Raw genomic sequence first — 22475 nt, 5'->3', positions numbered from 1 at the left:
ACATCCTATATCTCATTAGGTAGCGCATGTATGGTGGTTATGGCTGGTTTGGCTCTAATTTGCTTCTTTTTTTTCCTCAAATTGCGTGTTGGTCATGTAAAAAATTATATCAACCCTTCAATTTATTTTTTCTTTTGATTTAACCCTTCTTTTCTTAATTGCAATTGTTTTATTTACATTGATTTTTTATAATTGAATTTTATTTTTTATTTCATCCCTGGTGGTTTGATATTGTTATTTTTTTTTAATAAAAATTGGATCATTCTTTTAATTGCTATTTTTTTTAGTTTTGAATCATTTTCTTGATTGAATTGTTTTTCTTCAATTCCATCCCTAAGCATTTATTTTCATTTAATTTTTATTTCAAATTTGGTCATAATTCTTTTAATTGCTATTTTTTGAATCATTTTCTTAATTCATTTGTTTTTTTCAATTTCATCCCTAAACATTTAATTTCATTTGATTTTTATATCGAATTTAGTCCTAATTCTTTTAATTGCTATTTGTTTTGTTTTGTATTGTTTTTTTTATTGACTTTTTTTTCTCAATTTTATCCCTCAATATTTGTTTGTTGAAGAATCTTGCTTCTTTGTTTTTCCGGGTTTGCTTTTAATGGGGTCACCCCGGCCTCATGACCCGGGTCATAGATCTAAAAGATTAGCTCGAGTCAACTTTGATTTTTTTAAAGCATTTTTTACAAAATAAAAATAAATTGGACGGTTAAATTGAAAAAAAAAGGAAAAAACTTCAACAAAAAAAATCAAAAGAATGAGGGCTAAATTGAAAAAGGAGAGCATAAACTTTGATTGAATGACAAAATAAAAAACAATTAAAACTTTGACAAAAGAGCCAAGGGTTAAAATAAGAAATCAAAAGAATAAGGATCAGATTGAAAAAAAAAATATATGACGAATTGTAATTGAAGGACTGAATTGAAAACATACAAAACTTTTGTAAAAGGGTCAAAGACAAAAATAAACCATAAAAAACATTAGGACTAAAATTGAAAAAAAAAAAAAGAAGAACACATGACAAATGTGTAGTTACATTGGGAGAGATAGGAAAGAAGGAAACAAAAAAAAAAATGTTGATCAGCGATAAACCGTCCATCAACCAAAGTCATGCGCCACACCAAGACAAAGGGGACGTAGTGGTGCTTCTAAGGACACAATGGAAGACCAGGTTTGGAAAATTAGTGGCGTCACTTGCGCCGCCTTTTTCTATATCTTCTCGTAATATTAGCAGATGTTCATTCTTTATATTTTGCTAATGTGTTCGGCCTTGCATAATAATTTTTATGGCGTGAGTTTATTCAGTCAATCTTATTTGTATTTATCATTTAAGTCATGAGTTTTTTAGAATTAATTTATCTTTTATTTATTTAAATAAATAAATTTAGTAAACACAATCGATGAATATCTTATTTTTGTAGTTTCTTTCTTGTTTATTGTTAATGGTTTTTTTTATTTACATAAATAGTTATCGATTTATTTAGTTAGATAAATGCATGAGTTTTTCAATTTACACTCTAATTTTTTTTATGTAAAAAAACACATCTAAATACCCTGCATACCTGGTATTTTATTTTATAAAAAAAATTATAACCCAAGGTGAAATATGAGTTAAATGCCTAGTAAATAACTAGAATTCAAGATAAAAGTAAAAGGTAGGTCCATTTTTTTTAGTGTATGCAGACAAAGTAGTCCATCAACTTGCATATTTGAGTATATTTTACATTTATATTGTTTGTGTATAGTTATTTCCTCGCAACATGCATGCTTAGATTCAAAACTATATGAATAACCTTGAATTCAACATACAATGTAATGACACAAAGTTTTGTATCGTCCTTAAAATGCTTTTTCCTTGAGAAGTCCTATCTCTACTTTGGAAACAGGCTGCAGAAAAGCGAAATGAGATACCTATCAGAAGTTGCTTATTGGCGGTTCATTGCCTCGAGCTAAGGGCAGTTTCCTCCGTGAGCGTTGTTGTTCGGGACCTGGGGTCTTTCAAGGGTTCTCAGATCTGCGTTTTCTCACCAAGAATTTTCCCCGACGAAAGAAAAAAAAAACAATCATTGCCCTGTCAAATGATTTTCCTTCCTCTTCTAGTCTTCTCCAAATCAGAATTTAATACTTTGATCCTTCCTCTGATGTAGACTGTACCTTCTGCAGACTAATTAGGTCGTTTGGTACTGTATCAGGCCAGTGTCCGTCCATCTGTCTTCAACCGCAGTGCAGAAATGGGGGGAGCTGCATTGGGCAACACCAGTCTTTTCTTCGAGGTGACTACTTGAATCAAAGGACCTCCAGCAGAGCTTGATAAGAACGTATGATCTTGTTTATTCCTTCATCAACAATCCATATTGTAGCGAAACAGACAGCAGGTCTTTTCTTCAGGCGAACATGCAAGCAAAAACAGGGAACATGATGCCATTGTTTCATGAATATACTTGTATTTGAGAGCCTTTGCTGCTGCAGTCCTCAGACAGACAAAGAAAGAAGCCATAACGGTTGGCTTGTCTGGATTCAATTCCTGTCCAGCTCGTAAGTTTCCAATTCTGGGCTTGAATAACGCGTGCTCTTACCAATGGGCTTAGCTGTGAACTAATTTGTGGAAAAGATTTTACAAAAAATGTTTTTTTATTTGTTTTTTCATAAAAGTATTTAAAAATCAATTAATACATTATTTTATAATTAATTTATAAAAAGTATTTTCATATTACCAAAATATTTTATGAAATAATTTACTAACAATACGCTACCCAACACCCCCCACTTCATTTCTCTACATTTAGGCCATCTGTCACTACAAATCAAGAAACCCAGCCCATTGCAACTACAAGCAGCTTTCTACAAGAAAAAAAAAGGGAATAAGACGAAACATTTACGTTAATACGTGCTAAATAATTGGTACATAGATTAATTTCACCGCGCTTCGTTCTTTTCTTATACTTCCCAGATCTGCCAGTCATTGTAATTTACCTGCGATCTTTTTATTAATTTCAAGATTTTTATCAAGTTTTTGGAACTCATTTTCTTGAAGAAAGAGGGATCAATTCAGTGAATATTAATAATAATCTTATGGAGAGTGATGGGCAACGGTCCGTTTCTTTACGGTTGAACCGGAGAGGTGGAGACTACCGTAGCAACAACGATAATAATCAAACACCATCAAATAATTCTAAAGGTAATCACTATTTAATCACACGGGTTTGTGCTCTTTGTAATTTTGGCAGTAATGGGTTTTGTGTTCTTGTATCAGTCCAGTCTGATGGTGGTGTTATGGTGAAACAGATGTTGGAGGTTTTTTTGGTGCTGGGAAGTTGCCAAGTGATTATCCTATGAAGATAATTTGGAAGAGAGGATTTGTTCGCTTGGTTCTTGTTGCTGGCATTCTTTGGATGTTACTCATTCTTGCTGTCTTATCATTTCATGTTTGGTCTTGTCAGTCTTCTTCTGTATTCTTTTCAGGTAAATGTTTTACCAACATTTTTAAGTCCTGCTACTCGTTTTTTGTGTATACTCATTGTGATTCGCGCGCTTATACGAGGTTAGTGATAAGGTGACTTGTTTTTTCTTGGATTCTAACAATCTGGGGAATTCAAGAAATTGGTAGATGCAAAGTTTCCCATTATAGGAGTGACACCTTGTTCAAGAATTGCATGGGATATCTGTATTGTTTTTGCCAACTGTTTATGTGAACATGATGATGCAATCCTGGTATTTGCGTTATACAAATTTGTGTTATGTGGTTTGATATGATGGTTATGTTTGGCATGCAGTTATCTGTAATAAAGAAAGCAAGGTATACAACTTTTTAAACACGTGGGGATTTGTGCCGAAGCAACATCGTAAGAATTATAGCAACATCTGTTCCTTGAAGTGTTGATCGCTATGTGGTTGTTATAATTGACACTACTTGCCTCTGAATCTTTAGGTTGTCCGATCCCTGTCATCAGTAACCCTGAAAGAATAGTTATTCCGGAGGGAAGAACTCATGACCAAATTGTTAAAAACATTTCCTATGTTATGGAGGATGAGGATGGGTCTCAGTCATCCCCATTATTTGGAGGACATCAAAGCTGGAAACAAAGAGAGAAGAGTTTTAATTTAAGTTCTTCCATGAAGGTAGATACATAAACACTCATTGTAAAGTCAATTTTGTTGTTAGTTTAGTTCCTTATTCCTGACAATAGCAAATTAATCTTCGAGGTAATTTATTTCTATTAAATGATGATGGAGGGAATTGGATATTTTTGGATTTTATGCGAATCACCTTCTCACAACTAGTGGAAGACTGGAAGTTGAAATTTTCTGTTACTTATGGCTGTCCTTCAGTGAATTTAATTCTGTTTCTTATTTTTAAATGTGCAATCTGCCTTTCAGGTGCATTGTGGATTTATGCATAATGGTGGTGCAGACATGGATCTTGTAGATATTGAATATGTCAAGAACTGTAGGTTTGTGGTTGCATCTGGAATTTTCGATGGATATGATGTACCTCACCAGCCTTCAAATATAAGCGAACGTTCTAGGAAACTCTTTTGTTTTCTCATGGTGGTGGATGAGATCTCTCTTGATTTCATAAAGGAAAACGTTACTGTCAGGGAGGACCATAACGGGGGACGATGGGTTGGTATTTGGCGTCTTATTCTGCTGAAGCATTCACCTTATGACGAGCCTAGGAGGAACGGGAAAGTTCCCAAGATTTTAACCCACAGATTATTTCCTCAAGCACAGTACAGCATCTGGATTGATGGTAAAATGGAGCTGCTTGTTGATCCATTACAAATTCTAGAAAGGTACTTCCTTGCATGGTTAATTTACAGGTCACGTCTTTAGTCCTGTCATTTTAATCACAATGGTGGGGATGAAAAGTAAAGGAATTTAAAACTTGAAGGTTAGCCTTTCTTTTGTTATAGTGCTATCTTACAGCATGTGCGGAATATATGTTGTCTGTTAAATAACCCTTGAAGATAAACTCTTGCCGACAAGGGTTATGGGTATGCTATGATCCCTTTGTTTCGCCACTATCATTGACACACGCGCGTGCGCGCATGTGCACAAGCACATGTTTCTGTCTGTGAATATAAAAGGAATCGGTAACAGGTAATTTGAATGGCCTTTGATCCGCAGATACTTATGGCGTGGGAAGAATACGTTTGCCATTGCTCAGCACAAACATCATCGAAGCATATATGAGGAGGCTGATGCAAATAAGCGGAGGAAACGTTATGCCCGACCCCTCATTGATCTCCATATGAAAATATATTATCATGAGGGAATGGAGTCCTGGAGTCCGAAGAAAAGAAGTGTTAGTGGTAAGAAGAGAAATCACAACTTCTTTAATCCTTTATTTTGTTGCATTTTTAGTTTTTTGGGGTGACACTTGTTCATATGAATTATGATTGCTAGTTCACTTGCAAGTTATAACATTTTACTTAGGAGCAAATGAGCGCACAGATGAGGGCTGTAAAAGTGATAATCATGGTGATTTACACAAGTTTTTCTCGTCTATTTATTGATGTCGGTAAATGCAGATGTGCCAGAGGGAGCTATTATCATACGGGAACATACAGCAATGAGTAACCTGTTTAGCTGCTTGTGGTTTAACGAGGTCAATCTATTCACACCAAGAGACCAATTGAGTTTTGGCTATGTTGTGTACAGATTAGGAGGTGCATTCAGGTTCTTTATGTTTCCAAACTGCGAGTACAACTCACTGTTTGTGTTGCATCCACACACCCGAGAGCATTCATCCAAAGTAGAGTGGGTAAAAAGTATAAGCGAATTTAAGGGGAACGGTAGCAGTATGAAGGAGAGCAGAGGCGGGTTAGGCCTGTGGACTCCTTATCCTGGGGATCTCAGTTCAGTTGTACTGCCAAAAGTAGCAAGAACATCAAAAGCAGGCTGAAGTTAATCCATCTGACCACTTTTAACATCATTGATCTCTTTTATTAATTAGCCCCTAATACATTATTAGAGAAAGAAAACCAATGCCTAGCCCAGTTCTGTACAATATCTGCGAAAGAAAAGGAAATGCCGGGTGCGTAATTTTTGTATCCTGTAGGATCTAGAAATCTGATTACCTTTAAAAATCACTCTGAAAAAAGCCTGAACACCTTTTGAAAGATTGTTTTGTTGTTCATGGTTTGTGTCCTGCCACCTTCTTTTAATAAACTTTTCCATATTAAAGACATTATTATCAAGCAATACCTTGCTCTTGGATTTCTTTTTACTGTCCTTTTTTAAGCCTCGCTTTTAGACGAATGATCCTTCTGCCGATGGCTCCCTTGGCATTTCCCTTTCAGCCTAAAGCTAAGAGCTTTGTACGAGTTGCAGTTCCCTTTGTTTTTACCATGATTGATTACGATCCTTAAGAGTCTAATGGATCATTTCTGTCAGTGTGAAGCATGCGCGCGTGAACCCATTGTGTGATTTGCACAGACGGTAGGATCACACATGGCTTGGATCTGAGACTGCGAGCAGCATGGCTATCTGTCAGAGAGTTGAGGCCGCGAGATGTGCAGCATACAACAGTCGTGAGAAAGCTTTCCCACTGGCAGTCCGATGGAGGAGCAGTCAAGTGAAAGCAGATGTTCATGCTCACTTCCAAGTTCCAAGGCTGGTCTGTTAAATGACTTTGCAAGGGCACAGAATGGATAACAAAATCTGACATGGTTAATAAATTAAGAAAATGTTGCTTGAACAACGTCCATCTTGCCGCCAGATGGTATCCATTTTTTGGGTAAATCCCAAATTAGAAAACCATACATCATCGAACCTTGTTAATTGTAACATTGATCATAAGATGCTGCTGAACCAGGAAAGAGGAATCACGGGAGCGTGAAATTATTGGCTCTCTGTGCTTTGTTTGAAAAAGAAATGTTGAAATAAATAAATAAAACGTTTGATTTCCTATATATATATAAAAGGATAGGCTTACAAAAAAAAAAAAAAAGGGCAAAACAACAAGCATCACATAAGACCAGGCCCCAACTTTACTATAAGTCCCACGACTGGGTAAGGGGTATCACCAACTAATAAATAAATTACAAAGGAACACAGTCAATTTTTTTGGTCTTTTGACGGGCCGGACACCTTCAAATTCGTGACCCAAATGGGCACACTACCTTATTATTTCTGAAGAAAAGGAACTTCGGACAGATCAACTTCTTATAGCTCATAGAAAGAAAATAATCGAAGACTACAAACTTCTTTTCTCAATTGGCTACATCTCGGCTGTAGAACTGGTCAAGGGTCTTAGCAGGTATACGGTGGAGTAGCTCACGGGGAAAGATGCGTAGCAGCGTCCATGCCAAATCAAGTGACTGGAAGATGTTGCGGGTGTCATAAGCTCCTTGAGCGACGAATTTCCTCTCAAATTTGTCCAAGAACTCTAAATATAGCTGTTTATTGAAGAGAACACATGTTAGTTCCTGTAAATCAAATAATTATAAACATAGCAGCAATACTGTGTGAGAACAGGGGAGAGTAATGACCAGATCTTCAGAAGAAAGAGCTTCTTCTCCAACCACTGCTTTCATGGCCTGAACATCCTTCCCAATAGCATAGTTTGCATACAGCTGAGAGATAAAGAAGTTTTGAATAAAATCAAAGGTTAGACAGCTTAAAATGGGACAATAAACTAAAAACCAAGCAACAATGGTTAACAAATCAGACCTGGTTGGACACATCAGAATGGTCCTTGCGAGTCATTCCCTCACCAATGGCACTCTACAATGGTAATCAATGACACGATTTATAATATGCCTCGTACCTTCTAATCGGTTATGAGCCATCTAGCATATCAATCCTTGATGTATTGAGAATTCAGAGAAGATTCATCCTTACCTTCATGAGACGAGACAGAGATGGGAGGACGTTGATAGGAGGATAAATCTGCCAATCAAAATGGGTCAATTTCAATCAAAAGCTCCTACATAGAGAAATCTAAGTTACCTAGGACCCATGACATGTTGTAAGACAGCTAAGAGAAACGATCGATCATGTGTCCTCTGAACTTGCCTGCCTATTTTGTAGCTGCCTGTCAACATAAATCTGTCCCTCTGTGATGTATCCCGTAAGATCAGGGGTGGGATGAGTTATATCTGGTCAAATAAGAAAATCAAGTTAAAGAAAGTGTTCTTGTTCAAGGAAAGAAATACGGGATATTCAGTGTGGTCTGAGAATATACATTACCGTCATTTGGCATAGTTAAAATTGGAATTTGGGTGATGGAGCCTGTTCTCCCTTCAATACGACCAGCACGCTCATATATTGTTGCCAAATCAGTGTACATATATCCCGGATAACCACGCCTTCCAGGTACTTCTTCTCGGGCAGCAGACACCTGGAATGGCAATCGATAGTTTTTATCACACAAACACAATAACATGAAACTTGAATATCTCATAATGTACCTGGTAATATTATAATTTAAACAGTTAACTGTCTGAATTTCAAACAAACTGAACAGCTGACAATTAATACTCCAGAAACAAGCTAGATATATTGAGCAATAGACCCACAAAAAATATAACATTAGATATTTATGCATGCAAGTAAATGCTTCTAATGTATGTACAAACTCAGTAAGATACATTCTCCCATATGTTGCTTTAACTCACCTCACGAAGAGCATCAGCATAAGAACTCATATCTGTTAATATGACAAGAACATGCTTCCCACATTCATATGCCAAATATTCTGCAGTTGTAAGAGCAATACGAGGTGTGATAATACGTTCAATTGTAGGATCATTTGCCTGTATGACACATTAAGAGAATCAAATTTCAGAAAGAATTCATGAACGGTACAAGATAATAAATTACAACCTCCAGTCACAAAAAATTACATGTTCAAGAATACAACAAAAACAAGGTTCAAATGTCAAAGCAAAACTTTACCAAGTTTAGAAAGAGGGTCACTCTTTCCATTGACCCATTTTCCTCAAAATCACGTTTGAAAAATTGTGCAGTTTCCATGTTTACACCCATAGCTGCAAATACAATGGCAAAATTTTCCTCCTCCCCACCCTGAAAGTTCACATGGCAAGTTAGTAACCTAATTACAAACTTTTGTTAAAAAGAGCTGAGAAAGAAATGTCAACCAAACAACTACGTAAGTAACAAGAAGCTCCCATTTCAAGGCAAAAGAAACTAGGGAATTGAAGTAATAACACCAGCGATGCCTAACTACTGCACATGCAATTTGATTTGGCACTTAAAAAATCAAGGAATTCTACTAATATTGATAACTCAACAGCAAAAGAGCTTTTGAAGTAATTTTGAAGTGTGATATAATCGCAGTACACATTAAATTTAAATTCTTCTGATGATCCTACTATCTCCATTTGAAAATATGTTTTATTTATTACAATGTCTCAAAAGAATATACTGTCAAGGCTCCATTATACAGGAACATTATTCAACCATGCATATAACAGTTATTTCACTTAGCGGGAACAGGGTTGCGAGTCTAATTCTAACTGTGCAATAAAGTGTGGATGTTACCTCAAGAAGATTGTCAGACTTCTCCAATCGCTTTACCAAACCTGCTTGGCGACATATTTGAGCAGCTATTTCATTATGGGGAAGACCAGCGGCAGAAAACAGAGGGATCTTCTGTCCTCTAGCAATAGAATTCATGACATCAATTGTCGAAATCCCTGTCTGAATCATCTCCTCAGGATAGGTTCTTTCACTAGGGTTGATTGAACTCCCTGCAGAAGGCATAACATATAGTAAAGGGCCGTTAATATTATTAACTCTAAAAGTGTCAGCAAGCAACATATATTAATAAAGACTGTTCACTTCAAAAGATTGCCTACCAGATATATCCAAATAAGCTTCGGGCAAAATAGGAGGACCATTATCAATAGGCTTCCCAGAACCATTAAAAATGCGGCCAAGCATGTCCAAGGAGACTGGAGTTTTCAAAACCTACAAAAAAGGCCAGGGAAAGTAAGTGTATCGATAGAGTAGACCTAGACTCCAAGGAAACTACTATGATAAAATTTAAAATTTAAAGGGTTACATTATGCAAAGATGTAAATGGCCATACACCAACTTCTCTATTAGTAATGACTTAAGAGGCATATACTAAAATCCAGCACAAGCAATATTCCACATCAGAAAAACAAATCAAATATTAATATCAATTTGAACTTTATCCTTGAAATTTACAACTCCTAACTCCTAACCTGCTGAAAATTATGAAATACATGAATTTATGTACTTGCCTCAGTGGTAAGGCTCAGCCATGTTTCTTTAAGATATAAATGCAATTCATTCTCTACTTATATTTCACCCCAGAAGCTATTTTCTGCAGATTTTTCCCAGAAGAACAAGTTATAATTGAATTTCTAGCAAAATGAGATCTAATTATCTGGTAAAAGTTTGTTTGCTGGCATGCAAACACGTTAGCGTGCAGATAGTTTAAGCAGCTCAAAGTACCTGCTAAAATCTTCAACATTTAATTTTCAGCGTTTAACAAGTTCAAGGTCCATTAGCATGAGCAATTGCAATTGTTTCTTTGATACGAAAAATCAAGAACTTTTTAAAAATAAAATAATAATAAATAAGACTTCATACCTCTCCAGTAAATTGCACAGTTGTAAACTTGTTGTCAATGCCAGAGGTTCCTTCAAAAACCTGGCCAAGAAAATACCACGTAAAAAATGCCTTCAGCCTTTAAAACAGGTGCACTTTTTTTCACACCACAACTGATTAAAGATTCATTATTAGTTGCTGACCCAAAGAAAAGATCCACTACAAATTAAGCTAAAATCATCATCTTGAAGCAACTCAATTTATAACAAATCCTTCTACAACTGGACACACGACCACGTCACAAACTTAAAGTTTAGCAATTTACTTTAACCAGGAAAGAAACCAACTTATATCCAACCTGCAGACACAAAGAAAAAAGATGGAGAATGCTGAATAGCAATCACCTGAACAACAGCTTTCTCCCCATCAACTTCCAAGACTTGACCACGTCTGGTTGATCCATCGCCCAAACGAATATTAACAATCTCTTGATATTTGGGTCCCTAACACAGTGAATCAAACAATGCACCAATCAATAAAAAATGAAGCAGCACCATAGTGTTTAATAAAACAAACAAATTATCCTGATTATTTCAATCAAGAAAACAGGAGTATTTACCTTCACTTTTTCAAGTATAACAAGAGGTCCAGCAACTCCAGAAACAGTTCTATACTCTGTAATACATCAAACAAAAAATTTAAGCTCATGAAAACAACCCCCTACCACCTCGATCATCGCCCTTAAAACACTCAGCAAACTTAAATTAAACAAAAAATCTGTATCTTCCTAACGGATTTCCTCCCATCCCAAACATTTTTATATATTTCACCGGTCCATTATCAGTTTCAATTCCATTACAATTCACATGATATATCCGAACCAAATTTGTTATTTATTACCATCGAACAACACTGCACAAATATAATAGGTAGAAAAATGTGCAATACTTACCCATGCCGATCTCGAGCGTTCCCTCCTCCATATCGTGATTGTTTGTTTCTAAACCCATTATCAACCTTCATCCACAAAAAAAAAAAAAAATCAAATTAATTCCAATACATTAATCAAAATCCACAAATTTAATTTCCATATAAAAAACAGTAACGTCATTAACATTCAGCAAATAAATACCAGTTAGCCTAAAAATTTAAAAAGAAAAGCTTTTCAATTTCAAAATTTGAAATCCACAGCAGGAACGGATCAATAAATATAAAAAACTAATAAAATATCCAAAACTTCCCTACAATTTCTTAGCCAACAAACAAACAAAGCTTAATCAATCAGAGACACCGAAATAACTCACTCCCTGCTCAGCATCAAAACCCAACCAGACTAACTAACTAACCAGCTAGATTGAAATATTGAAGAGCATCAAAAACGAAAATTCCAATTCTCTGCAACCGATTCTATCAGTAAAAAATAGATGAGAGATTTTTATTGATTTATTGATTTATTTATGAAATGATAGTGAAAGGAGAGAAATGAAAATTTTGGATCTGAAATGGAGACGTACCTTTTTTTTTTATCTGGCTCTGGTACACAGCGAGAGAGAAGAGAGAGATAGGGGGAGAGGGGAGGGGAAAAAACGAGCAAGCTGAGAGATCTGATTAATTTTGATTTTTTTCTTAAATAAAAAAACTTTGTTTTATAAGAAATTATTATTGAGAGGATGACTAAAGTAGTTATTTATTATTAATGGTAATAAGGATAAAAACCCTTCCTCCGGATTTACTGTGGTGGGATCTCATACAGCGGGCGTCACGCGAGACTTGTAAGAGATAAAAAGAGCGCGTAAATTTTAGTTCAGTTTAACCCTTATAGATTAAAAATTGTTCCACTTCGTTTCATGTAGTCTCAATTTACCCCATGGTGAATTTAGGGTAAACTTGGTATTTGTATTCTCGATTGCCTGGGCCTCAATGCCCATCGACAATGGAATTCAAGTTAGGGCATAATATTAATGAGTTCTTTTCTTTTTTTTAGGGGCCGGGCCTCTACCAACCTCCCATGTCTCCCTTGGTATTAGAGTTTTTTTTTTTTTTTTTTTTAAATCCTGATTAATATAAAAATAGCTAGTTTGTAATTGCAATATTAAATTAATAGTGGTGGTGAAGAAAAATGTATTTAATTGACGAACGAGAGAAATAATAGTTGTAAATAACATGATGGAAAAAAAGAAAATCTTTGAAATAAAGCTTTTTTAAAAAAAAATAATGGATTTTTTTAATATATATCTCTCCTCAATTCAAGAACTACATACAATCACACTCATTTGAAAATAATTTTTCCCAAAATTCAAAGAAAAAGCCACCAAAAGATTTTTAGGGGTGTTTGTGAATGTGGTGTTTTTCACTCAATAATATATTAAAATAATAATTTTTTATTTTTAAAAATTTATTTTAATATTAACACATCAAAATAATTTAATAATATAAAAAAAATTAGAAGGTTTCTATAGTATTTTAACATTGCATATAAATTTTTTAAACAAATGTTAATTTTTTATAACACAACAATTTTTGTTTTACTAAGTGGGATTAAAAAGGTTTATAACTCAATTTTTTTTTTCATTTCTTCATGAGAATGTTCACATAATTAATGCAAAATCCATGTTATTTTTTATTTCTACTGTATTTATTTATTTTTATTGTTAATATTAAGCATAATGTTTACATTTCTGAGATGAAAAATGATCTTGGTTATTGGAATCACTCAATCAACTCATAAATCACAAAATTAAACCGCATTAATATTTTTTTCAAAATGATATTTTTTTTTTAAAAAAAACTTCCCTAATGTTAACCTATTTGAGTCACAAGTCAACCAATTAGGTTAATTAAGTTCAACCGAGTCAAAATCTTTTTTAATTCAAATTGAAAATCAACTCGAGTCATAGTTTTTTATGACAATTCATTGGGGTAAGCCAAGTTTAAAAACTATGGTGTAAAGTGTAAAGTCTAAAAAATCATGGCATACACGTTGAACTTGATGCTACAATAACACTGCATGAACTTGAAGAACTATGAGAGATCAGTGCAACATATTAGTATATTTGAATGAAAGGTTCACTGGAGGAAATAATCAGACAGTGGAAATTGAGAGTTGAACTCCTTAAAGTTTCTATTAAGGTTTCTGAGAGCTTGGATATGAGGTTCATCTTCCTCTAGTGGAATTATTTTAGCATAGTTTCCTTCTTCAAGAAAGTCTACCACCCGGTTGGCACCCTCGAGTCCAGTCACATAAGATTTTTCCTGTTTGAAGTGACATGTAGAACCATACAATTAAAATTTTGTTTTCTTTTAACCCACTCAAGGCAATCAATTTAATCAAAAAGAGATAGCACCTGTGACCATGATCCGTGCCGCGAAATAATCCAATCGCCAGCCATGAACAAGTTCGGGAAAGATGTAGATCCACGCATCATATATTTGTATGAACCTGCGAGAGGAAAAGTTGGACGAGATTAATGAAAAAGAAGGAAAGGTTGGACTTGATGCAGAAAAGATTGTTGAATCTTAATGAAGCAGAAAAGGCCTATCAAACAGTGTCTAGTGCGAAACAAGATGTTATTAGCCTGCAAAGCTCATAGAAAGCTACCTGGAATGAAATGTGTCATGGATTTTGGAAATCTGGCAATTTCCACATTGGTAACACGAGCTGCCTCAAAGTCCTTAACGCACTTGGAGAGATAAGGCATTACTTTTGTAGCTATGTATTCGTCTTTGAGCGGTACCAACTCATTACCATGATACTGCATATGAAAAGTAATCAAAATAAAGTTACGCATCACCTCAGACAAAATCTGTTAAAGCTCGTATCCTTTGTTATAGAATAATACTCACAAAATCAGCTTGGACAATTGTTACAGGACTGTTCCTATGCTCATCAAAAAGTTCGTTCAAGTTAAAGAAAGTCCACCCAGACGAATCATCAAAGGAAGAGCAAACATTCCTTGCAAATGGAATCCTGATCTGCTCACACAAGACAGAGTAGAAAGGTGTAAGATTTTTTAAGTACATAAGCATAGACTTCAAGAAAAATAGAGTTGTCTAAGTATCCATGCTTATCATTATAAGTAGTGTTGTTGCAAAAATGTTGCATTTAAGTTAAACATGTGGTTAATGGTGAGACATGATGGCCTTTATTTGTCTATCTTATAATACATGTTGGCACTCCATTCTGCATATAAGCTAGAATTTAAAGTTCTAGATACCTGAATGCTTCATTCATTATAAATAAACCAAGAAAATAAACTAACGTTTGCAAAAGTAAACTAGTTTTGGGTTTTAGATGGTTCCTATCTTTATTTGAATGAGAAATCCAAAGAGAAAAGACATATAGGATTATCCATGGACATACCTTCTTGTCTAGCCAAAGTTTAGTGGAGACCAAATCACTGGCAGCCAGGTTTAAAACCTTCAGAAACTCCTCTCTTGTATTTAATGCTGCACTATATAAGACCTAATTACCGGTTAAAACAAGATAGGTTTATAATCTAAGGTGAAAAGTGTTTCTCCATTGAGTGTCACATTTATCGATTTAACAATTGAGTAAAAAAACATGTACATTGAGCTGAAAGTTTAACTAATAGTGAAAATTTCAAATCAAAGGTGAAAAAAGTTACAAAACAACAAACCTATTCTTAGTGAGTTCCTGGACCGTGGAAATTCCAACAGCTAAAATAACTGCATCTGCCTTGTATGTCTCATTGTCACAAACCACGTCTGAAATGCAACCTGTTTCCTCATCGAATGAAAAATCTATCACCTTTTTACTGTCCACAAATTGACAGCCTTTACTACTCATCAACTCTATCCATGGATTGAAAATCCTTTCTCTGACTGACCCGCGACACCATACGATATCGAGATCTCCCTATAAGCATCCAAACAGATGATATTTGTAAAATTCATATCAAGAAAATGAAAATAACACGCAATGCAGAAGTACTATAATCATGTAGAAGTAATACCATATTGATGCAGTGGTATGCAATGATACAAGAGTATACGATGCAAAAGAGATCAAAGAAAAAAAAATTAACACAACCTTTCTAAATTTTACCTCGCGACCAATAATTTGAAATTGTATTTAACTACATCGTTCATCAGACAGTGATACACTGTTGCAGCTTAGGCAGTGGCGGAGCCAGAGTTTTTTCAATGAGGGGGAAAATTATTAACAAATACTATATTATATAGATATGCATTAGAAATTAATTCAAAACATATATACTAATTCATATCAAGTAAAATTAGTTTAAAAATACTTTTAAACTGAAAAAACTTACATTATAATTGTTCTCTTCGAGTTTTCATATTTTGAAACCGCTTCATAATAGCTTCATTATCAATCTTATCGAAGATATCTTTCTCAATGTATATAACCAAACTATCATTCATCCACTTATCTCCCATCCTATTCCGCAATATACTCTTGACAATATGCATAGCAGAAAAAACTCTCTCCACTGTAGCAGTTGCAACTGGTAGAAGTAATGACAATTTGATAAGCATATATATATATATATTAATGGAAATATCAAATTCTTCTTTGTTTTTACCATTTTCTCTACAAGACTAGCAATACCTTCAATACCATAGAACTTATCATCACCACGTAGATCAATAATATATGTATCAAGTTGGTCACCAAGTACCATAAGGTCCACTATAGAGAATTCATTGGGGAAAAAAAAAAGCAAGGCGAATAAGCTTTTCTTTATTGAAAGTAGAGAAAGAGTCACTTGGGTTTAAACATGCCACACAAAAAAGTAACTTTGTACTCATCTCAGTAAAACGATCATCCAACTCAGTAAGTTGCATGTCAATGATATTGTTAAACAATTCATAACGGAAATGGTTTAGGTTTGTAATCCCTTGAGATTTTCACCTTGAACGCCCACGAAGCATGTACTCATCATCCATGTTTAGAATATTAATATCATGTTTGATGCAAAAAGATAACACTTCTTTCAGTAAAGATTCCCAATCATTCTCTCTTATCATTTTGAATCGTTCCTTAGATGTTTTCAATAAACTCATAGCATTTTCTATGTCTTGATCTTTTCTTTGTAATGTTTGTGAGAACTCATTAGTAACTGCTAATATCATTCTCAAACAATGAAGCATGAACACAAAATTAAATAATTCCATAATATCTGTTAAAACGACTGCTTCTGTTCTTTGGTCTGAGTTCATCACATCTTCCCTTATAATCTCAAGCACATCAAGAACTGATGAAAACATTACAAGTATATGAATAATTGTAACATTATGAGAGCCCCAACGGGTATCACCATACCTTCTAAGAGAAGTTTTTTTATTCAAGCCTCGTCCACTAGAAATTTCTCCATTTTCAAGTCCTTCAATAATTCTAGCATATTGTTTTTCTCTAATCACCTTCATCCTTTTGCATGATGCTCCAACTATGTTTATAATGCTAGAAATAAAATTAAAGACATCTCCAACTTCATTATGCTTCTTTGTAACAGCCACAAGAGTCAATTGAAATCTGTGAGCAAAACAATGTACATAATATGCACTTGGATTGCTATTTAGAATAAGTGCTTTCAAGCCATTGAATTCACCTCACATGTTACTAGATCCATCATATCCCTGACCACGCAATCTTGATATGCTTAGCCCATGTTTAGAAAACAAAGCTTCAATAACTGCCTTGAGTGAACTAGCAGTTGTATTTCGCACATGTTGAATACCAAGAAAACGTTCAATTATATGTCCATTGTTGTTTACATATCGTAGAACAACTGCCATTTGTTCCTTGATTGATATGTCACGTGACTCATCAATTAAAATTGAAAATAATGAGTTATCTAGATCTTTGATAATCACATTTGTAATCTCCTCTGCAGCAGCTTGAGTAATGTCTTTTTGAATATCTGGAGAAGTCAATTTGTTATGTCTAGGAACTTCACTGAAAGTAACTCTTTTAATAGCTTCATTATTTCTGGAAAGGAAATGCAAGAGCTCTAGATAATTTCCTTGGTTGCTTAAACATTCACATTCATCATGACCATAAAATGGAAGTCCTTGGTGTAACAAAAAACGAGCACACTCTATTAAAGCATTCAATCGAGTTTGATAATCACTTTGACTCTTTAATGTCTGCTCATATAACAAAGTCATGATACTTTGTTTTTTATTCATCAAATTCTCACATTTTATCTGAGCTGCATTGTGACTACCATTAGACTTTCCAATATGAAAATCAAATCTTTCCTCTTTTTTTCCAATTTGAAAACCCATCACCCACAAAAGAATCAACACCCCCTTTTGACTTGAAGAGATAACAATACAAGCAAAATGCAACATCTTTGGCTATGCTGTACTCTAACCATGTTGGGTATGCACCAAACCAAGCCGGATTAAAGCGTTGTAGTGTTGATATATTCCCAAATTGTTTTTAAGGAAAATCACAGTGTGAAGGTTGACAAGGACCTTTTTGTAGATAAGCTCTTCGGATTGCATCCCTATCATTTATATGGTATTCATAAATTGGTCTTGTTAAGCCAGGGTCAGCAAGGAGAGTGTCGGGGTTGATTTCAATATGACTTTTCTTTGAACTTGATTGAGTTACATGACTCGAAGCTTTGATGGGACTATTGAGAGATTTAAAGCTTGACTTGTCACTAAGGGGTTTACTCAGGTTGAAGGAATTGTTTATACCGACACCTTCGCTCTAATTGCTAAAATCACTAGTGTTCGTTGCCTTTCAGCAGTGGCTACCATTAAAGGATGGAAATTGCATCAACTGGTTGTCAACAATGACTTCTTACATGATGACTTAAAGGAAATTTATATGAAATACTCATGGGCTTCTACAAACCTTGTGATACTCATGTGTGCTACTTGCACAATTCTTTGTATGGTCTCAAATAGGCTTTCAGGAAATGGTTCCACAAGTTCCAGACTTTCTTGGTTGATCTTGGTTTCCAGCAATCAGGTGCTAACCATTCTCTATTCATATATGGAAGAGACAATATCTTTATTGCTCTCCTAGTATATATGGATGATGTTATTGTGGCTGGTTATGATTCTAATCAAATTTCTAATCTTAAAAGAACGTTTACATGCTTAATTTCACATCAAAAGTCTTGGTGCATTGAAGTATTTTTTAGGAATTGAAGTTGTTCGCTTCTCCTAAAAGCATTGTTCTTAAACAAAGTAATTATGCCTTGGATATTCTTCAAGAAAATGGTCTTCTAGCCAGCAAACACATGCACTTCCATATGGAGCAGAAGCTTAAACTCCAACCTGATCTTGGTAAACCAGTGGCTGACCCATGTCAATATCAACGACTCATTGGGCGATTGTTTTATTTGACTGTCACTTGGTTAGACTTGAGCTACTTAGTTCAAGTTCTAAGTCAGTTCATACAAGATCCACGACAACCCTATCTTAATGTTGTTGTGTGCATTTTGCGTTATATTAAATTGTCACCTAGCCAAGGTATATTTCTTCTTAGCACTAGTGCTTTATACTTACAAGCTTATTGTGATTTAGATTGGGCTAGTTGTCCTACCACTTGTCGATCCACCTCTGGTTATGTTGTGTTTCTTAGTGATTCTCCTGTTTCTTGGAAATCAAAGAAACAAGTCATTGTTTCTCGTTTCTCAACTTAAACAGAATATAGAGTTATGGCATCTATGACTAGTGAATTCATTTGGCTTCATACTCTTCTTCGAGAATTACAAGTTGATTGCTCTTCTCTAGCTCATCTTTATTGTGACAATCAAACAACCATCATATATTGTTACAAATCCTGTTTTTCATAAATGAACTAAACATATTGAAGTTGATTGTCACTTAATCCGGGAACATGTTCAATCCAATGGCGTTCCGGGAACATGTTCAATCCAATGGCGTCCCTACCTTTGATGTTTCTTCTACAAATCAACTTGTTGATCTTTTTTACTAAGGCTTTGGGTCATGACCAGTTCATGCGAGTCCTCGTCAAGATGGGAATTTCAGCTCTTCATTCTCCAACTTGAGTCCTTATAACTAGGTCCTTTCTGGTATATATACATTTATTTTAGCTCCTAGGATTTCTCCTAAAAATCCTCTGTATTTACTACTTTAAAGGCAATATTGTAGAATCAGAATTCTAAGCTTTTGGCTTTCAATCTTGTACTTTTCTGAGTTATATATGAGTCTCCTGACGTTTATGTGGGTGAAAAAAAAAACTGATAGTATATGAAATTGGTGCAATTGCATCTATTTTAACGACACATTTATAAAACTGATAGTATATGAAATTGGTGCAATTGCATCTGTTTTAACGGCACATTTATCACACTATCGAGCTTTAAGATTTGATAGCATTGAAGAGCCTTTAAATAACAACGACAAATCCACCCACGTTGGCACAAAAGAGGAAACCAAGTTGTCATACCTGATGTGAAATGGCCATGAACTGCAGCATTCCAAGTGCAGCAGCTGCACTGCATTGCTCTAGCGGAGCACACAAACCCACTTGAAGTAATGACCCAAAAACATCCTGATAAAGTCTTTCTGAGAAGCCAGACTGTTTGAGAAGCTCCCTTGTAGTAACTGATCAGTAAGCTTCTAAATGAGTCATCTCAACCACATGCTTGAAGTAGTAGAAGTAAAAATCAAATTTCAAATGTTAGAAAGCCACAGTTTTCATCAAGATCCTTACCTGAATCATATTTCCTCCAAGCCATGTCAGTGTTGTCGAAGTCAATTACTGCAAGAAGGTAGAGATGGATAATAAGTGGAAAGAAAATCACAATAAAAGTAACAAAGCACCTTTAACAGAGTCTCCCAAGTATCAAATGCATATTCGAACAGGATATTGTACCTGCGGCCATTAGAGGAACAGATGTTAATCTATCCACCAATGGGAGCCGATTGAACTGCAAATATGTAGCCAGATCAAATTTTTCAGGAACTAAGAAATTTTTTGTGAGTGAGAAATAAGACAGACACAACACAAGACATACTTGAGTATAGAATAAGGTTCCTAATGGTGCAGGAAGTTGAGGCCGATCTTGGAGAACAGGAAATTCAACCTGCAGAATGATCCGTGGATTTGTTGAGACACACCAAAGCCACTTGACTTGAGCTTGCAAATTTGTCAATAAGGAGTGAAATTTTTGGAAACTTTTCTTCTCTCCGAACATTTCAAATAAGTCTAATTACCTCTAGTCCCTCTTTTGAATATTGTGCGGACTGCAACCAATTAGTGAAGGGCTTCATGCCCAGTTCGTCAACAAGGCTAAATATGTTTTTGTAGGGATACCAAAAACCTAAATATAAAGCAGAAACTAGATATTAGATTTCAAATTATGAGAGAAAAATTAATATATCATAATTTTCTCATACTGTTGAAACACAATGTGGATGTGACACAGTTGAAGAAGAGATATTACAGGCTCACAGACCCATTTGAATGGTCTCTTCTACATCCTATTCAAACTCATGCATCTAAGACTAGGAAGAAGAAAAACAAAATCAACAGTGTTTATATAACTTCATAAACAGTTCATCCATGAAGCAGCAAAGTTCCTGCTTAGCAAATCTCATTAGAGACCCTGCCTGCCTGCAATTATCAGTTTCTTCATCTCTTTTAAATATGAGCCAAGGGATGTAAGCATCTAGTAAGGATGAAAACGTGGAACAACTGACTCCAGAAAAGGAAAAGATAATTAAAAGGGAATTATGCTGTACCATGGATACCAACATCATCAGGATCACCAAAATCATACCCATCTCCAAGAACAGTAACATCAAATCCCTGATCAAAATATCAGTACTCCATATTCAGCACTTTAGCTTTAAGATCTCAATTATAAGTTTTTATCCACCAAAACACAAACAAAGATAGAGATTTGAGACAGGGAAAAAAGACCTGGTTACAGAGGTGGTATGCAGCACCAAGACCAGCCCAGCCTGAGCCAACAATGACTACCTTCTTTTTGTTGTTGTTGTACTCTCCATTACTGGCATGGATTTGTCGAGTTGCTGCTTTGCGAGAAAGCCCACTTCTACTTTTATCTCTACATCTTGTGTTTGCAAACACATAAGATGTGAGAGGGAACCTACAACAGCCCAATAACATCCTTTCGCTTTCCCTCCCTCTGTTAACAGTTTTCAACTGCTAGTCATTTAGCTTCCAGGAAGCACAAAGTGGGCAGTTTATATGGTCCACCCTATCTTGAGCATGAATGGTACTTACTAAACTAGTACTGTCCAAAGGGAGATACAGAGATTTGTCCACTGTCCTTGCCACAAATGTGACATTAGGATAAAGAAAAAAGGGAAAAAAACGGTGAACCACACACATCTATACATTGAAGTGTAAACTGCAGAACTTAAAGCAGAAGAAGCAGTTGGTATGCAAGTTTGACAGGGTGTGGGCAATGACCATTATTAGGAGAATGGAGATACATCTAATCATTCTTGGGGAATAACCAAAAGGACCAGTTGTCTATTTTTGACACGGGAACATATATCTTTTGATAAAAAATAAATTTTTGTTCCATTTTTTTCTTCTCTAAGTACCAACAAATTGATAAGAAAACCTTGAACATGCTTCACCACTAATCAAAACACACAAATAAATACAGCGAAAAGACAAGTACTTTATGCTTGAGAATTTGAGCTCTTCATGCCAATTAACAAATAACACATCCAGTTAGCTATGTGATATTCTTTATTGGAGTAATGATTGAATTGATAGCAAAGTAATGACAACACAGAGACATACAAGGACAGAGGAGGCTAACTTGAGGCATAAGTTCACCAACAAGTTTTAAATCTTTGATATGTCAGGCACACATATACCCTCAGAAAACACCCAAACCATTGATAGCATCGTGTTTAGTATTAAATCTTAGGGACTCAATTGAAATAGATTGCATAATTGGGATACTA

At 35.1% G+C, this 22475-nt stretch overlaps 3 protein-coding genes across 8 annotated transcripts; 1 reads left to right on the top strand and 2 right to left on the bottom strand.

The window, feature by feature from the left end:
• Window positions 1-2815: 2815 nt before the first annotated feature.
• Window positions 2816-6211, top strand: LOC7470418 (probable hexosyltransferase MUCI70). Of its 3 annotated transcripts, none has more exons than XM_024599708.2 (7): window positions 2816-3189; window positions 3297-3473; window positions 3785-3853; window positions 3940-4130; window positions 4389-4804; window positions 5139-5323; window positions 5543-6211. In XM_024599708.2, exons 1-7 carry the CDS (start codon window positions 3084-3086, stop codon window positions 5914-5916), a joined length of 1518 nt encoding a protein of 505 aa, XP_024455476.1. In that variant the 5' UTR covers window positions 2816-3083; the 3' UTR covers window positions 5917-6211. The 3 variants fall into 3 exon arrangements, with proteins under 3 accessions (XP_024455476.1, XP_024455478.1, XP_024455477.1); XM_024599710.2 differs by having other exon boundaries at window positions 2817-3189; window positions 3270-3473; XM_024599709.2 differs by having other exon boundaries at window positions 2817-3189; window positions 3265-3473.
• Window positions 6212-6980: 769 nt separating this feature from the next.
• On the bottom strand, window positions 6981-12229 carry LOC7470417 (V-type proton ATPase subunit B 2). Of its 4 annotated transcripts, none has more exons than XM_002305497.4 (15): window positions 12071-12229; window positions 11509-11573; window positions 11176-11231; window positions 10961-11059; window positions 10599-10658; window positions 9836-9947; window positions 9519-9727; window positions 8913-9041; window positions 8633-8770; window positions 8205-8355; window positions 8031-8113; window positions 7857-7904; window positions 7686-7739; window positions 7505-7588; window positions 6981-7411 (listed from the first exon to the last, which is right to left on the bottom strand). In XM_002305497.4, exons 2-15 carry the CDS (start codon window positions 11564-11566, stop codon window positions 7226-7228), a joined length of 1467 nt encoding a protein of 488 aa, XP_002305533.1. In that variant the 5' UTR covers window positions 11567-11573; window positions 12071-12229; the 3' UTR covers window positions 6981-7225. The 4 variants fall into 4 exon arrangements, with proteins under 4 accessions (XP_002305533.1, XP_024455480.1, XP_024455481.1 ...); XM_024599712.2 differs by having other exon boundaries at window positions 11509-11576; window positions 12073-12180; XM_024599713.2 differs by having other exon boundaries at window positions 11509-11576; window positions 12077-12155.
• A 1358-nt stretch (window positions 12230-13587) lies between these two features.
• On the bottom strand, window positions 13588-22350 carry LOC7470416 (uncharacterized). The gene is made up of 13 exons (XM_002305496.4): window positions 21451-22350; window positions 21270-21336; window positions 20742-20848; window positions 20543-20611; window positions 20401-20455; window positions 20239-20286; window positions 19972-20129; window positions 15194-15432; window positions 14917-15007; window positions 14400-14528; window positions 14155-14308; window positions 13901-13995; window positions 13588-13808 (listed from the first exon to the last, which is right to left on the bottom strand). Exons 1-13 carry the CDS (start codon window positions 21658-21660, stop codon window positions 13623-13625), a joined length of 1608 nt encoding a protein of 535 aa, XP_002305532.2. The 5' UTR covers window positions 21661-22350; the 3' UTR covers window positions 13588-13622.
• Window positions 22351-22475: the final 125 nt, after the last annotated feature.

Source organism: Populus trichocarpa, chromosome 4 (genome assembly GCF_000002775.5).
Source record: "Populus trichocarpa isolate Nisqually-1 chromosome 4, P.trichocarpa_v4.1, whole genome shotgun sequence".
NCBI classification, from domain to species: domain Eukaryota; kingdom Viridiplantae; phylum Streptophyta; class Magnoliopsida; order Malpighiales; family Salicaceae; genus Populus; species Populus trichocarpa.
Note: the sequence above shows the minus strand (reverse complement) of the source record. Positions and strands in the feature narration are given on the sequence as shown.

Coding starts and splice junctions, on each gene's coding strand:
- LOC7470416 (XM_002305496.4), bottom strand. CDS start 21,660: ATGTTATTGGGCTGTTGTAGGTTCCCTCTCACATCTTATGTGTTTGCA. Junction 21,337..21,450: donor CATACCACCTCTGTAACCAG/GTCTTTTTTCCC, acceptor TATTTTGATCAG/GGATTTGATGTTACTGTTCT. Junction 14,529..14,916: donor AACTTTGGCTAGACAAGAAG/GTATGTCCATGG, acceptor TTGTGTGAGCAG/ATCAGGATTCCATTTGCAAG.
- LOC7470418 (XM_024599708.2), top strand. CDS start 3,084: ATGGAGAGTGATGGGCAACGGTCCGTTTCTTTACGGTTGAACCGGAGA. Junction 3,854..3,939: donor ATTTGTGCCGAAGCAACATC/GTAAGAATTATA, acceptor CTGAATCTTTAG/GTTGTCCGATCCCTGTCATC. Junction 4,805..5,138: donor CCATTACAAATTCTAGAAAG/GTACTTCCTTGC, acceptor TTTGATCCGCAG/ATACTTATGGCGTGGGAAGA.
- LOC7470417 (XM_024599711.2), bottom strand. Junction 11,060..11,175: donor TTATACTTGAAAAAGTGAAG/GTAAATACTCCT, acceptor TCACTGTGTTAG/GGACCCAAATATCAAGAGAT. Junction 8,356..8,632: donor ATGCTGATGCTCTTCGTGAG/GTGAGTTAAAGC, acceptor TTGCCATTCCAG/GTGTCTGCTGCCCGAGAAGA.